Source organism: Myodes glareolus, chromosome 14 (assembly GCF_982192425.1).
Source record: "Myodes glareolus chromosome 14, mMyoGla1.1, whole genome shotgun sequence".
Taxonomy (NCBI): Eukaryota; Metazoa; Chordata; class Mammalia; order Rodentia; family Cricetidae; genus Myodes; species Myodes glareolus.
In genome coordinates, this window is record NC_142039.1 from 36,837,263 (window position 1) to 36,852,407 (window position 15,145).

General features: G+C 37.0%; 1 protein-coding gene across 2 annotated transcripts in view; it reads left to right on the forward strand.

The window, feature by feature from the left end:
* Positions 1–13,802: 13,802 nt before the first annotated feature.
* The window catches only part of Vps41 (VPS41 subunit of HOPS complex), a 152,308-nt gene continuing 150,965 nt past the window's right edge, over positions 13,803–15,145 (forward strand). For both annotated transcript variants that reach the window (XM_048460771.3, XM_048460772.3), the window contains exon 1: positions 13,803–13,875. In XM_048460771.3, coding sequence (XP_048316728.1) covers positions 13,855–13,875 — 21 coding nt within the window. In that variant the 5' untranslated portion in view covers positions 13,803–13,854. The remainder of the gene's footprint in view (positions 13,876–15,145) is intronic.

Below are 15,145 nucleotides of genomic sequence, written 5' to 3' on the forward strand. Positions count from 1 at the left end.
AATTAATTCCCAGCCTGTTAAAAAAAATCAATGGAAAATTCTTCCACGTGGGATGTTAAAGTACAATCTTTCATCAATATTTTATACAACAACCATTAGAAATAATTCATTACCGGTTTCCTCAATTTATAATTTACCATTATATGGATGATATCTTAAAAGCTGATTCAAATGCAGATACCCTAGAGGAAATGTTTGAAGCTCTAAATTTTTTTTTGGCTTGTTGGGGATTACAAATTTCTGCTGAAAAAAATGCAGAGGAGATTCTAATAATTACCTAGGATGTAAGATAGGGTTACAAAAAAAAATTGACCACAGAAAGTATAAATCAGGAGAGATCAATTATTAATTCAATGATTTTCCAAAATTGCTATTAACAGATATTAACTGATTACAACCTACAACTAGATTAACATCTCAATAACTAAGTAATTGATTTTAAACTTTACAAGCTAATATGGACTTAAATAACCCAAGAAAATTATCAGCTAAGGCTGAAAGAGAATGTGACTTTGGTAGGAAAAAAAAAGTGCAAGATGCACATTGGATTGTTTGGATTCAGACCTTGGTTGTATTCTGGTTATTTTATCTTCTATGCATTCCCCTATAGGAATTCTTATGCAGGGAGAAGATAATCTTAGAATGGATATTTTTATCACACAGAGTAAAAAAATTAAAAGACTATGTAGAAAAGCTTTCTGAATTGATTCTGAAAGGATAATGAAAACTTTTTCAATTACCAGGAATAGACCCAGTAGAAATCATGGCACCTTTTACTAATGCTGAAATTTCCTCTACACAGATACAAAATGAATATTGGTAAAGTGTTTGCAGTAATTTCTTGGAAGAGATTAGCAACAAATAACCCCAAATCAAGAGTCTTCAGTATATAAAAAAAACTAATTGGGGCTGGAGAGATGGCTCAGAGGTTAAGAGTATTGCCTGCTCTTCCAAAGGTCCTGAGTTCAATTCCCAGCAACCACATGGTGGTTCACAACCATCTGTAATGGGATCTGGTGCCCTCTTCTGGCCTGCAGGCATACACACAGACAGAATATTGTTTACATAATAAATAAATAAATAAATAAATAAATAAATAAATATTTTTTTTTAAAAAAAAGAACTAATTGGATCCGTCCTCATATTGTATGGGGAGCACCAGTTTCTGGAGGCTCTACTTTCTCTACCACAGCAAATAAATCAGGAAAGGCAGCTTATAAGTCAAAACATTTAAACAAAGTGGCTCAAAGTCCTTATGATTCTGTTCAAAAGCCAAAATTACATGCTACTCTCATGATATTATTAGATTATTCAGAACCTCTTAATGTATTCTTAATCCTGACTCTCAATATGGAGAAAGAGTTGTTTTACATAATGAAACTGCTAAACATATCCTAGATGATTCAAAATTGACTTTGTTATTTATTCAATAATGAGAAATAAAAATCATCCCTTGTATATAACTCATATCAGATCACATATGGGTCTACCAAGCTCTCTAGCATAAGGCAATGATGCAATTGATGAGCTATTGGTAGAAAATGTGTTGGACATCTCAGAATTAACACCATGTTAATAGTAAGGGTTTAAAGAAAGATTTATCTATCACTTGGCAACAAGCCAAGGAAATGATAAGGAAATGTACTACTTCTTCTTTGTATAACCAAACTCTGTTACCTGCAGAAAGTAACCCAAGGTTACTCAAAGAAATGAGATTTGGCAAATGAATGTGTTTCACTTTCTTAGAGTTTGGAAAATTAAAATATGTTTATCATATTGTAGAAACATTCAGGATTTTAATGGACAACTGCTTTGATTTCTGAAAAGGCTGATTTTATAATTACACATTTATTAGAAGTTATCACCATCATTGGGATACTTGTAAAAATTAAGACAGACAATGCTTCAGCACATGTCTCTAGTAAAATGAAACAGTTTTTTTCATATTACAACATAAAGCATATTAGAAGTATGCCACACAATCCTACTAGGCAAGCATTTCTAGGAATATCTAATCACACTTCAAAGATAAGCTTAATAAACAGAAAGGGGTAATAAAGATCTCCTAAAGAAAGATTATACAATGCTTTACTAACTTTAAAATTTTTAAATGATAATGAAAAAGGAATGACAACTGTGGGGAGACACTGGATAATAAAAGAACTGCTGAATTAAATCAGCCTGTATATTTTAAAGATGTGTTGACCTCAAAATGGAAACCAGGGTATGTTGGGGAAGAGGTTTTACTTTTGTTTCCACAGGAGAAGAAAGGCTAGGGATTCTAGCAAACTTGATAAAGATTATATTTGAAGAGCAGAGACCTCTTGATTAGAAGAGGCAATAGATAGTTCATCAAACACCTTTGCCATCAAATCTAAACTAACTTGAAAGACTAACAAATGCCTTTCATTTGATCAGATATAACCTGCCAGAAAGGAAATTCCCCAAAGATAGGGGTGGGGCAGGGTTTTGTTTTTGTCTTTCAAAAGGATAAATCATCCGGAAAAAAAAAAGTGTCCCAAGAAAAAGAATCAATTGGCCTAATGACATAACACATTTTCAGCAGAATAAAATTTTATAAATTTTCCAAATGTTTGTTTCTGCTGTTCTCTACATACATTTAAGGCAAATGATCTTTTTGTAGTTCTGGTTCAATTAAAAATTAAAGCTGACTTTGGAGTTGGGGCATGGTTCTCTCCTTCTCCAAATGCGAGCATGCTTTTCTAAATGAAAATCCAAAATTTCTGTCTCTTGTCAAAAGAGCCACCTGTTATGAGACAGAAGAAAAACCAAATTTAAGGGACTCTTCTATTGTCACTAATCTCATAATCCTTTGGTTTTATTTTGACTCTTTAAAAATTTTCTTAAGGTATAAATATTATCTCAAAATTTATAAGATTAATATATGTGTGTATATGCATATCAACTTTGTGTTGTGATATTAGTGGTCATATAGAGTATTAATTCTAGAAAAAGGCTTAATCTAGCTTCCTATATGTGATTTGGGGCATAAGTTTCTGCCAGGGAATTAGGAATTAAGTTTGTGTACCCTGGATGTACTTAACAAATTATGACTCTTTAACCTATCTGAGATCTGTTGCATATGGCATTTAAAATGTTCAATTTTTCTGCAGTGAACCATGACCATTCCTCATAGTGACCTTTGACATTTCCAAAAGGAGAATGGGGCCCCACAACAATGATTCTACATAGATTGTGATAATGCCACTACGCTGACAAATACCACCCAAAGATCAGCTTTGGACTACAAACTGCTCAGGACAATTTCAAAGCAGTAGCTAAGACGGTCAGCCTCATGCACTACTCCAACCAGGACTTCAGATAAGCCCTACAATTGCCCATTACAGAGAGGCCAGCAACAAATGACACAACTAGCTCTCCCAGGACTTGACCATTATCTCAATCTTCTCAGGGTCTCCCAGAGATGTCATTGCCCTCCAGACAACAGTAAGCAATCTAGAGAACACGATGCCCACATTCCCAAGAAGTGGGATGGGTGGTTTTTGGTCATTCAATAGTTCATGGATATTTATCATCATTTAGGGGGCTTGGTTACAAGTAATAATTGGTAATGGTCAGGGAAAAAAACCTGAAAAAAGGAGATTAGATTCAGGGACCTCATTCTGAAAAGAAAAATAGGGCATATACAAATGATAGGATAAGAATGTAGATTATTGAATCTATTTTTAAATGAAAAAATCAGTTAATCTTATTTTACATCAGTATTGATTTTTATATATTGATATAAATTTAAAGTTATTATTTGTTAGAACACACTGTACATACATTTCTACTCTTGTTTAAGATATTGAACCTATGCAGATCATTTAGCAATATAATGTAAATTTCAATTTCTTGAAAAATTATTCTTACAAACTGTTTGAGATTATTAAGAAATATAGGTTAGTAGTTAGTTATCTATAACAATTAAATTTGTGGCTGTGTTAGGTATGTTTTCAAGATCAAACAAATAAATTGTAGATAAACAGGGTTCTTCAAACACTTTAGAGATCTACAGAATATGGCACTTAAGATGTTTTTAATAGCATAAGACTTTTCATGGCAATGAGACACATCTGCTCCTGGCAGCACTAATCTACTTCAGAGAGAATGATGGCACTGAAGAACCTCCATATCATGTTTGCTTTCTTTGTGGCAAAAGTTAGTCACTGGGCAACTAATTGCCCTTACCTCAACTCCTAATAGTATGCTGTCCAAATTGGACAAGCAGCACACAACGAAAGAGATTACCAAACATTGCCAAGACAAGTTGGAACAGTTCTTTCCTGCTTCACCGAAAAGTCTGCCAGATAATTTAGGACTGTACACTGAAGATGGATGCCCCAATGTTACAGAGGAACCTTGTGTGAGTGTCCAGGCAGTCAGCTGTTTCTCTCATTTCTATAGTTCAGAAGCTGTTTGCTCTGCACTTCCTGTTTACCTAAGTAATATTTTATTCTTCTTGGGTCTCAAATGGAGATTGAAGACTACATATTTATAGTTATAGTTTTCATTGTTACCAGATTCAGAAAAGAAACTCATAAAAGAGGTGTAAATTATATAAAGCTTAAATTGTTTATACGAGCACATATTTGAGATAAAAAAATATTAGTTTTGGGTTGGTAATCTAAGTTAAGATAGAAAGTGAATTAGGTCCAAAACTTTGGACTCCTCAAGAGAGATAATGGAATATTTTCTCTGAATTTGCTAAATGGAAATGAACTGGACATTGTGAATATAATTCTTATCTGATGCTTGCTCTTATTGCATATAATTTTTCTGTGATTTATAATTCTTACCTGATACTTTTTCGTATTATATATAATTTTTCTGGGTCAGAATTAAAACATTTCCTTTCTATTTAGACAAAAACTGGGGAAATGTTATGTGGTATTTTGATTGTATTCTGATGTACCCAAGACTGATAATAAAGGTTTTTTTGAATCAGAGGGCAGAGCTAGCTACTAGATACCAAAACTAGTCATAGAGGTTTTGGAGTATTGAGGACAGATAGTGAGACAGGAAGTAGCAGGGTGGGGCTTAGAGAGGGTCTCAGTTTTTTTGCTTGAAGAACAAAAGAAAGAGGTTACTGGTTGCTTCTCTGCCAGTTCTCTGATCATTCAGGTTCTTACCTCAATATCTAACTCCTGAGTTTTTATTGATAAATAATAATTATATAATCAATTTTTATTGTTATAGGAGAAGTAAACCAAGAACTCAGTGCTTTCAGAGTAAACTGCACCTCATTGAGGGAGCATTATTTTACAGAACTACATCTAAGTCTTGGTTGTCTAGTGCTTACTGCCCTTTGATAGAACAGCAGAAGACTGCTTAGTTAGTCACATGGAAAAAGGAAGAAATGCATTACTTTTATCCAAAGAAGTACTCATTACAGTGTTCTTAATGGTAAGATGGCTAGCTTTGGGTATTAGCATTTGTCTGAAGGTGTTGTTCTAGGAATCATAACTCAACTTTAGTCTTCTTTTGACCTATCCCTGAACCACATTGTATCACCAATATATTTGACTTACATTTTTTCATGAACTTGAAAGTGCTTCTGAAATATCTCTGGCTAAAATGGTCTGGCTGACTGACCCTCAGAAAGGAAAGTTTGATAAAATCAGTTATTCACTGAAATTCTGCTAGCATCAGAAAGGTGGCGTGTTCAGCCTTTACTAGTGCTAGACACAAGTGTAGGAGAAACTAGGAGAAGGTAAGAGTAAGCAGTTCTAAGTGGCATCTAAGCAGCAGGGAACACAGTTTGTCTGTATCTGAAGATACCTCTCCTTGATCCTTTGCTGCTGGAACAAGGTAGTTTCCCTGACTTTAAAAGCCTGCTGGTGAGACAACATAAGAGGAGAAAGCAAACGTGGTATGTGTATGTACACATCAGGTGGGGCTCTTTATCTGCACTGAAGAATGGATTTTAACTTCTTTCAACAACAACAAAAAATATCCTATGTTATCTAACAAAACATAAACATCAGAAAATAGTGTGGTCTCTTTAATTTTTAATTTCAGCAATCTAAGGAAAAGAATAATGATCAATAATGTGCATTCAGTGCGTGAAGGAGTTTGGTTGGAGATAGCCAGGGTATACGTTGCACAGAATGTCTCGGTTTTGACATTTGTGAGGACAGAAAGACTGGAACATTCTGGTTTGAAACAGAGTCAATAGAAACAGTGAAAGAAAGATACTAAAAGAAATGCTTAGTGAATTCCTTGGGAGTGAGTGGGGAGGAGAAACCATAGAAGGAAATACTTATGTGTCATAGAAGATCAAGATACACTTGTTGAGGAGGTTTTGTCCCTGGTTTTGGTTACGCCACAGAACTCTCTGTCTCTCAAGTAATTGTCAGTTGGTCCAAATAAAAATGCAAGTACTACTCAGAGCATTCACAGGGAATTAGCTCTAGGAACCTTGGAAATGCCCAGATCTGCAGATACTCAAGTCCCTTATATAAAACAGCATTGGTTTATGTACAACCCACACACACTCCTATAGAATAAAAATCATCTTTAACTTACTTATAATTCCTAAAGCAATATAGATGGTATGAAAATCATTGTAAAATAACTTTAAGTGTTTTGTACAGATTTAAATGTTCTTTGTTTCTTTTCTCTTTTGGAATATTCCCTACCTGAGTTTGTTTGGATGTACAGGTAGAGACCCCGAGCTGTACCACATAGGCGTCTGATAATGTTTACCTAAGGGCACACACATGGCTTCACTTTCTGTGTAACTTCCCATGTCCTCATTTTCTGAACTTTCTTGTTTTTGCTCTCCTTGAGATGTGCACTATTTGGGTAATAGTGATCAAATCAGGATTTTTCAATTAAGGCTTCATTTTCCTGTGATAACAATCTCATAAATGACAGTTGAGATTTCTGCTGGCCACATTCCAGCTTTGCTAAAGCAACAAATGACAGGCCACAGCAGAAACACAATAAAATAAGAGAGAAACCTGGTGGTGATTAAATTTTATTTTCACTGTTAACTGCTGTGCAATCAAAGTCCAAAATTATTAAACTAGCATATTGGTGTTTATTCCTTTTATAGCATCAGTAATATACTGTGCTATGTTCATATCATCTGTGGAGTCAGCTATATTATGTACAAATAGCTACCTGACTAAGAATCTTTCTTACAACTGTCTCTTAAAATAAGAGATGAATATTAATTTTCAATAACTAACAAACTAGTTATGCTAAATTTTAGCACATTATTGGGGACAAGCATTGTTCTTAGTTTGTACAACAAATCCTCTACTTCCTCCCTTCCTCCTCTTCTTTTGCAATTTTGTTAGTTTATTTCTATATCGAAAGGATGCAATATATATTAAGGAGAATCTGGGCTCATCCACAGAAATAGGTTGATCTTAAATTTTCCTGAAAAGCAGACCCTGGTTTGCAAATAATGTTTGGAAGCAGTGGCAGGATGTGTTGAGTATTTTGCTTCAAAATTTTGATTGAAAATGAAGGACTTTATTAAATAATACATTTTCCTGGCACAGTCAAACACCTGGATTCAGATAGATTGAATTCAAGCCTTTAAAAAATTGTTTTGTGCTCTCTGTCAAAAATATTAAAGCAGTTCAGTAAGTGGGTTGCAGGCACACAGTCTGTGTTGTGTTTTTTTCAAACCAGTGGCCCCTGAGTATATCTGACAGAAAACACATAGTAGGAATCCCACACTTTGTATTTTAGTTCTCCAAAAGTTGTATTTCCTAAAACTTGTTCCATCTAGTATTCTAAATGTCTTCTTAACATGTAGCTTGAGAAGATCTTCTCAAGTACTCCATATCAGTTTCTATCAGTGCTTAATAGATCTTTAAAAGGCAATTTGTGTTATTTACAAAAGTCTTTTTGTTTGTTGTTGTTGTTTTAGTTTTTTGAGTCAAGGTTTCTCTGTGTATCTTTGGCTGTCCCGCAACTCAATCTGTAGACCATGTTGGCTTTGAATACATAGAGATCTGCCTGCCTTTGCCTTGGGAATGCTGGGATTAAAGGCGTGCATCAACATGCCCACTTACAGAAAGTTTTTGTGATGACTTTAAAGGTGCCAATAACCAGGCTATCCCCTTTCAATATATGTTCTTAAGGAAATATTTACCAATTAGAAAAGAGAAATGTTAATTATCTACACAACAAAAAAATGTTCATCAAGATTAGGATTTTTTTCATAGACTGAAGCTGTAACAAGCACCACTAAATGATTATTTTAGGACAATATATACTGTTAATTCAAAGTGAGTTAATAGAACTAAGTGAAGCAGAACTAAATAAAGAAAGCAGATGACAAAATTGATTCCAAATTTTTGTTAAAAAACAAATCTTTACACACAACAGAAGAGCAGAAAGGAAAAGGGATATAGTTGAAGGAGAAGATGAGGAAAATATAAAAATGTATTCAGCAATGGTGAACTGAATGGATATCTCACATAGGAGTTTTATCTCTCTAATTACATGTATAAGCATATATTATATTTATGATTAGAAAAAGATTGTTTTAAAATTCTGATAGGTTTACTGACTTCTATGGCGTGGATATTAAATGTTTTCTGAAAACCCAGGTGGTAAAACCTTGTTTGGTTCCCAACCTGGTACCATGGGATGTCCTGGAACCTTTAGGAATTGGAATCTAATGAGAGGTATTAGGGTGTTGGGTATTGCTTTAGAGAGAGCAGTGGAATCTTTTTCCTTCTTCCAGTCTTTTGCCTTTTGGCCATGAAGTGGTTTTGTTTCATCCCCACTGTGATCTACTGCCTCTTCATAGGCTTTCAAGCTGGGATGGTAGTAGTGGTGGTGGTTTGTTATAGATTAGAATGTCCCAAATTATGAACCACAGTAAATCTTTTCTCTTTATAACTTGAGTATCTCAGGATTATTTTTAAAACTAGAGGTAGGGAGTTGACACTTGACATTTCCAGCAAGCTGTATATTATAGGAGGAGTTTCTCTGTGTCCTGATAGAGGCTTCCAAATAATCACACAGAGACTTATTATTAATTATAATTGATTGATCAATAGCTCAGGCTTATTACTAACTAGCTCTTACATTCAAAATTAACCAATATTTCTTATCTAAGTTCTGTCATGTGGCTTGGTGCTTTTTCTCAGTACAGCAAGTTGATCTTCTCTCTGTGTCCTCTTTGTTCTCTGTTTCCTCCCCTTTCTCCTCATACTCTCTTTTTGTCTACAAATCTTGCCTAACTTCTACTTGTCCAGCAATTTGCCAGTCAGTTTCTTTATTAACCCAACCACAGTGGCATATATTCACACAGTGTAAAGGAGTATTACACAATATTTTAAAATAACATTTATAGTAGTAGACCATGAAGGTTTCAGTGGGTTCTGTATTTGAAAATGAAAATGTGAAATAAACCGAGGTTTATTATCACTCAAGATAACATCTATGCTATTTTAACTATTTCAGGGAAGAGTAAATTAAAGAAAGGATAGAAGAGTACTGGTTGAAGCAGGTAACTTAGTGTGCTGTGAGTTTGCCTGTCATTTCATCCTAAAGATTTTAGGATGAAAAAGGTAGCATTATAATGCCTGATATCATCTCTTCAAAAATAAATTGTGTATAAAAACAAAAGCACCTTGAGGGGAAGGCCGGGGTAATAAGGCATAGAGGCTCAGGACTGGGGTAGTTTCTTGAAACTGCTACTTTGTCACAAAGGTTACGAAACTGATGTTTTTGTAAGGTCATCTTCTCACTTTGCTAAACAATAGAAGCACTATTTCATAAGGGTCAACGTTGAAACCATTCATATTGTTTAACATGAGATAAAGTTATTATGACTAGAATGGCTATCATAATTTACTAAGTTACCAAACTGTGTTAAACCTATAGGGATAGTTTTTAAGACAGATCTTTAAACTCAGCAAACTACTAGAAATACAAAGGCTGAGGTCTGGTTGCTAACACCAAGTAATAAGTTTCAAGTCCTATACAGGGGGGTTGAGGAGTTGAACCTATTCCTTTCCCCTGATAGTTGAAGGGAGGGATGAATGAACAATGTGAATTTTCAAAATGAGTGATCTGATGTAGAATTTATAACTGCTAGGTCAAATACTTTTTAAGTTTTACCTATTTATGTATAATCTGGTGTCATTGTTCCTAAGTCACTCAAAAGGTCTCCAGTCACTCAGTCCTAACAAGGACCTGGGTGGTCTGTGGAGCATTTTTGTATAGCAAGAAGAAGCACTAGGACCTTTCAGAAAAGAAACTCTCAAACTCCCACAGGAGAAAACGTGGGGTTCAGAGGTCACATGCCAATTTCATTTTGCCTAGTAGCCAAGAATTAACCTAGCCATAGTAGGTTTCAAGTTTGCATGTATTCCTCCCAATCTTTCCTGTGCCCAATGAATTCCATGCTCATTTATATTTATTATTATTACAGTATATAGGTGTTTGTTTTGTTTTTGGGGTTTTTTTTTCAAGACAAGGATTCTCACTGTAGCCTTGGCTAACGCAGAACTCTCCCTGTAGAAAAGGTTGGCCTTGAACTCATAGAGATCTGCCTGCCTCTGCCTCCCAAATGCTGGGATTATAGGCGTGTGCCACCACTGCTAGACTGTTACTTATTATAGTAATGACAGAAGATGTGGAGAACACTATCTTAGAGCTCTCTGGGGTTGGGTGAACAGAGAAGAATTTGCAGCAAACTTCAGCTGCTTTTGCAAGCCATCCAACAACATCCCATTTGAGAAGGAAAAGAGATCAAACATTCTTCTTTCCGAAGAGCTGAAAGTCCATTATGGGCCAGAGCTGATGACGAGGTTCCTGCTTTGCTTGCCTAGGCAATCGTATTATCTTCTCCATTAGAATGTTTGTAAGAGCAGACAGAACCTGTGTAGTGGATGAAAGGGATGTGTCCTATAGATAATCTTTGGAGATTCATCCAAACATACAAACCAAAGCTCCAACTGCTGGGGAGAAAAGAAAATCCCAGAAGACAGACAGACAGAAACAGACAGACAGGAAAATCGGCAATGAAATTAGAGCTGCAGCCCTTGCTGATTTGGGTTTTGGAAGACCTTTTATTTCTTACTGTAAAATTATCACACATTTACTTATTTATTTAGTGTGTATGTGTCTCTGTGTGTATGGGAGCACAGAGCATATGTATGTGTCTGTGCAGGCTGAGTCCTGAAGACAGTGATGGCATGCACTCCTAACCACTGATGCATATCTTCAGGATTCTGAGGGACCTTTTCAACAAAGACTTTTAACTGAAAGTCCAATTCTACCATCAATACAAAACCAGGGTGAGTTAGATCTCTCTCTCTCTCTCTCTCTCTCTCTCTCTCTGTGTGTGTGTGTGTGTGTGTGTGTGTGTGTGTTTGTGCATGTGTCAGAAGTCATATGGGGTTAAGAAGAATGTCAGCCTAGAAGGAAAGGATTATAAAATCATCAAAATTTGAGGGTTTGATATGCTGATGCAATATCTTTAATCCCAGCCAGGATTGCATTATGAGACCTGATCTCAAAACCAACCAATCATCCAACCAAACCAAACAAACAAACAAAGAAAAAAAACCCCAAACATAAACAAATACAAAAAATCTCAAAATTTGAAGTAGATCACACAGTTATTGGTTTTTCCAGAACAAGAACAAAGCTTTGTTTGGGAATTCAGTGTTGATTTTCCCAGCAGTTAACCCCTCCTTTTCAGCATGACTGATTCTCACCAAAACCAAATGCACAGAACAGCAAGAAGAAAACCGTGACAACAGTCCTGCATTCTCCTGCTCTTTCCTGTATGTGTTTGATAGAAACAGGATTCTGCCGGCCAGAAGAGGATGCACTCTCACCAGTTTCTCTGGATGCAGCTCATAACAGGAAAAGGGAAAATAGTGGCTTGTGAAGAAAATCAGAGAGGCCAAAGATCTAGGCTTCTTTCTATTTTCCATAGTAATGGGCTTCTTCTGTGTCTACTTGTTGCTGAGCACTGACCTCTAATTTCGACAATACCCATCTTCATAAGACCATCTGTGTCTGCTTGCAAAGGATCCTCACAATTGGGTTTGTTGACTGTTGACATTCTGTCATAGGAAGAAGCAGGGAGGTCACTGGACCCTCGCCTGAGTGTGCAGCTACTCCTTCCAGTCAGTATTATGCCAGTCTGTCCTAATTGCACATGACCTTATAGTTTCTTGGAGAGACTGAAGTACATCAGCTGGGGGACAACAAGGAGAAGGGGGTTTCATCTGTTGTTACGGTTACGCTGTCATCCTTGCAGGGTGGAAACTTTTCAGTGAAGCTACATTGGGGTCACTTGTGCACCTGACGGTAGCCCTTCACCCATGCTCTGTAAGTAAGCTCAATACAGTCATTGGTTTCCGAGGGGGAGCTATGGTGTGTCGGAAGTTTGTGTTGTTATTAAGACCTTAAAGGAAGGAGATAGATTACCTTGGCTCCTGCTGCCAGGGAGAAAATTCTTACAAGGTTTTTCTGTGGCTTGAAATCCTTCATGAGTGTTGTTTGGGCCTGAGCTGCGTAACATGTGTGAGAAACTCTTAGATTAGACCTTACCTTGGGTGTTTGCCTGTGGGTGTTTAAATGAGCCGAGTGAAGACCAGGCTGGAAGTGGGACCCCAGTAAGGATTGGAGGCTCTTTAGGCTCTTGTGGGGAGAGCCAAGTGTCTGAGAGATGACATCATCATGGCTTCTGGGTCACTGAGAAAAATGGGTTGAGAAGGCAACACCTAGGGACCAGGGGAAACACACGGTACTGAGTATGTGACATGTGACGTTCTGCTAGTCGGAGTCAGTGCGTGTCACAAGGAACAAAAAGGACACTGGGGCATCACCACCTGCTGCCAATTGTGATACTTCTGTGGAGCTGCCAGCTATTTAAGACGCTGGAAACAGACAACGGCTGTCTTTGGTCAGATGAACGGATTTCTGAGGAATAGAAAAGATAGTTGATTTTGTTCAGAAACATTGTGTAGCATCAAGTTTTCTAAATGATGTTTTTCAGATTTTACAAATGACAAGCTGATATTTTATCTTGAAGATAGTCAATGCAAGTTTAGCAAATAATTAAACAATAGGGATTTTAAAAATTCAATATTTATATGTCAATTGCTATTGCTTCTCTTTCAGGGGTTCAGAGTTTGATTCCCGATACCTGTATAGCAGCTCTCAAATATCTGTATCTCTAATTCCAGAGATTCTGATAAACTCTTCTGGCCTATGAAGACATGAAGCTCTCAAGTGTGCACAGACAGGCAGGCAAGATATTTAAACATAAAAATTAAGTTAAAAAGATATTAATTTAATGCATCAAGAACTTAATCTTTATTAAACTATACATTATTTTCTGATTCAACACTGCAGACATACAACTATAGTTACTATCCTTTTGAAAAGGAAGTGGGCAGGCACAGCGAGGGTATTACCCTGAAGGACATTTGATATGGTAGTCTTGGGCATTGGGCAGGGACGAATTCTAAACCGAGGCTTCTTATGTAAGATCAGTGAGATCTCTGAGGTGCTGTGCTCTTCCCTATTAGGAGGATAAATGTAGGGATTGCTGAGAGGACTAAATGAGATAATTCATAATTTTACAGTAAACCAGGCCTGGAATAGAAAGCACTTAATAGATATTGCAATAAAAATAGAACGTATACCAACAACAAAATAAAATATAACATTAACTATATATACATGGATTCTCTTAAACAGAACTCTGTTGAGAAATAATGAGAGTTGGATAAGGAACCGGACTGATGTGGGGGAAAACTACATTTCCCAGTAGGCTGTGGAGAGGGACTGTTTTCTTTTATTTCCGGGTATGTCATGTGACTTTCGGACTGCGCTATGGCGGAAGCAGAGGAGCAGGTAAACGCTGGCCGAGCTAGTTCGGGGCAGCAGGGACTTGGAGACACGAGTGAGGGTTTTTGGGGCGCAGAGGGCCGGAGACAAGGCGGTCGTGGCCGAATTAGTTGGAGCGGCCCCTCCTCTCGGGTGTAGAGCCTTGCACACCCCCGCCATCCGAGCCGGCCTAGCCTCGGTTCTGCCCTTCTGCTTTAAATTACGTGGAGTTTTTTGAATGAGACAAGTCGTGTGGGCTATGCAATGCTTAGGGGATTATCCCTGTTGCTGGCGATACTTAGATGGCAACGTCCAACCTGCAGCTCCGAAGGTAGCTCTGAGGTGTTGAGTAGAAATTACTGCCCTGTTTTCATACAGTCGCTCTGATAGCCGTACATTAGGGCAAAGAAAAAAAAAAAAAACAAAACTGAATGAAACTGACAAAATAGAAGACTTTAAGGCCAGACCTTGGAAGAGACCCTTTAAGTTTCCGTTTCTAGTGTCACTTCAGTTTGACATAAATAATATTTTCCCCATTTAAATTAAATAGCCCGTCTACCATTTTCTGTGATGCTCCTTAAGAAGTGATGGCGATGAACTGCTTACTGTCGTAAGAGACATTGACTTGTAGTAGACTTTTTACCATTCACATCGTACTTATTTTATGTATGCCAAAAGTTAAGGACTTTGAGTAGGAAGAATCTGGGTTTGGGATTGTGTTGGCAAGAGCCTCTTAGCCATTATTTGTGCAAACTGTCTCTTGCACTGAAGGTCAAAGGGAAACAGAACTTGCCTTCACAGCTGGCCTTACTCAGTTTGACTTCTGCGAGAGGGCTTTTCACATAGGGCATTTCTGTTTCTGTTGAAACATAGTTGTGGTTTTGTAGAAAAGCAAAAGTCCAAGTTCGTTAAGTTCTTAGATTATATCCAGTGTGGTCGAACGGAGTACTCCTTATTTCCCCACTCATGCAGAAGAGGAGTTTGACAAAGCTGTCTGATGTTCGAAATTAGAAAATCAGGTAGATAATAAGATGTTTCCCATTTCTACAGTGCTTCCAAGTTTAAAAAGCCCCCTTCACAGGACAGTTGGTCATTCCAAAATAATTCTGTGAGGTAAATGTTTATTCTGGTGTAGAAGTCATATAATGCTTCCATGTCTCAAACCTTTTCATCCCAAACTGCGGTAAAACAGTGTGGGATTACTCAACAGGGCTATGTGAGCCACCCCCTTCCCACTGCTCTCTGACTTCATTTCCTACCACGATCCCCCACCACGAACCTCCACTTCTGCCACGGT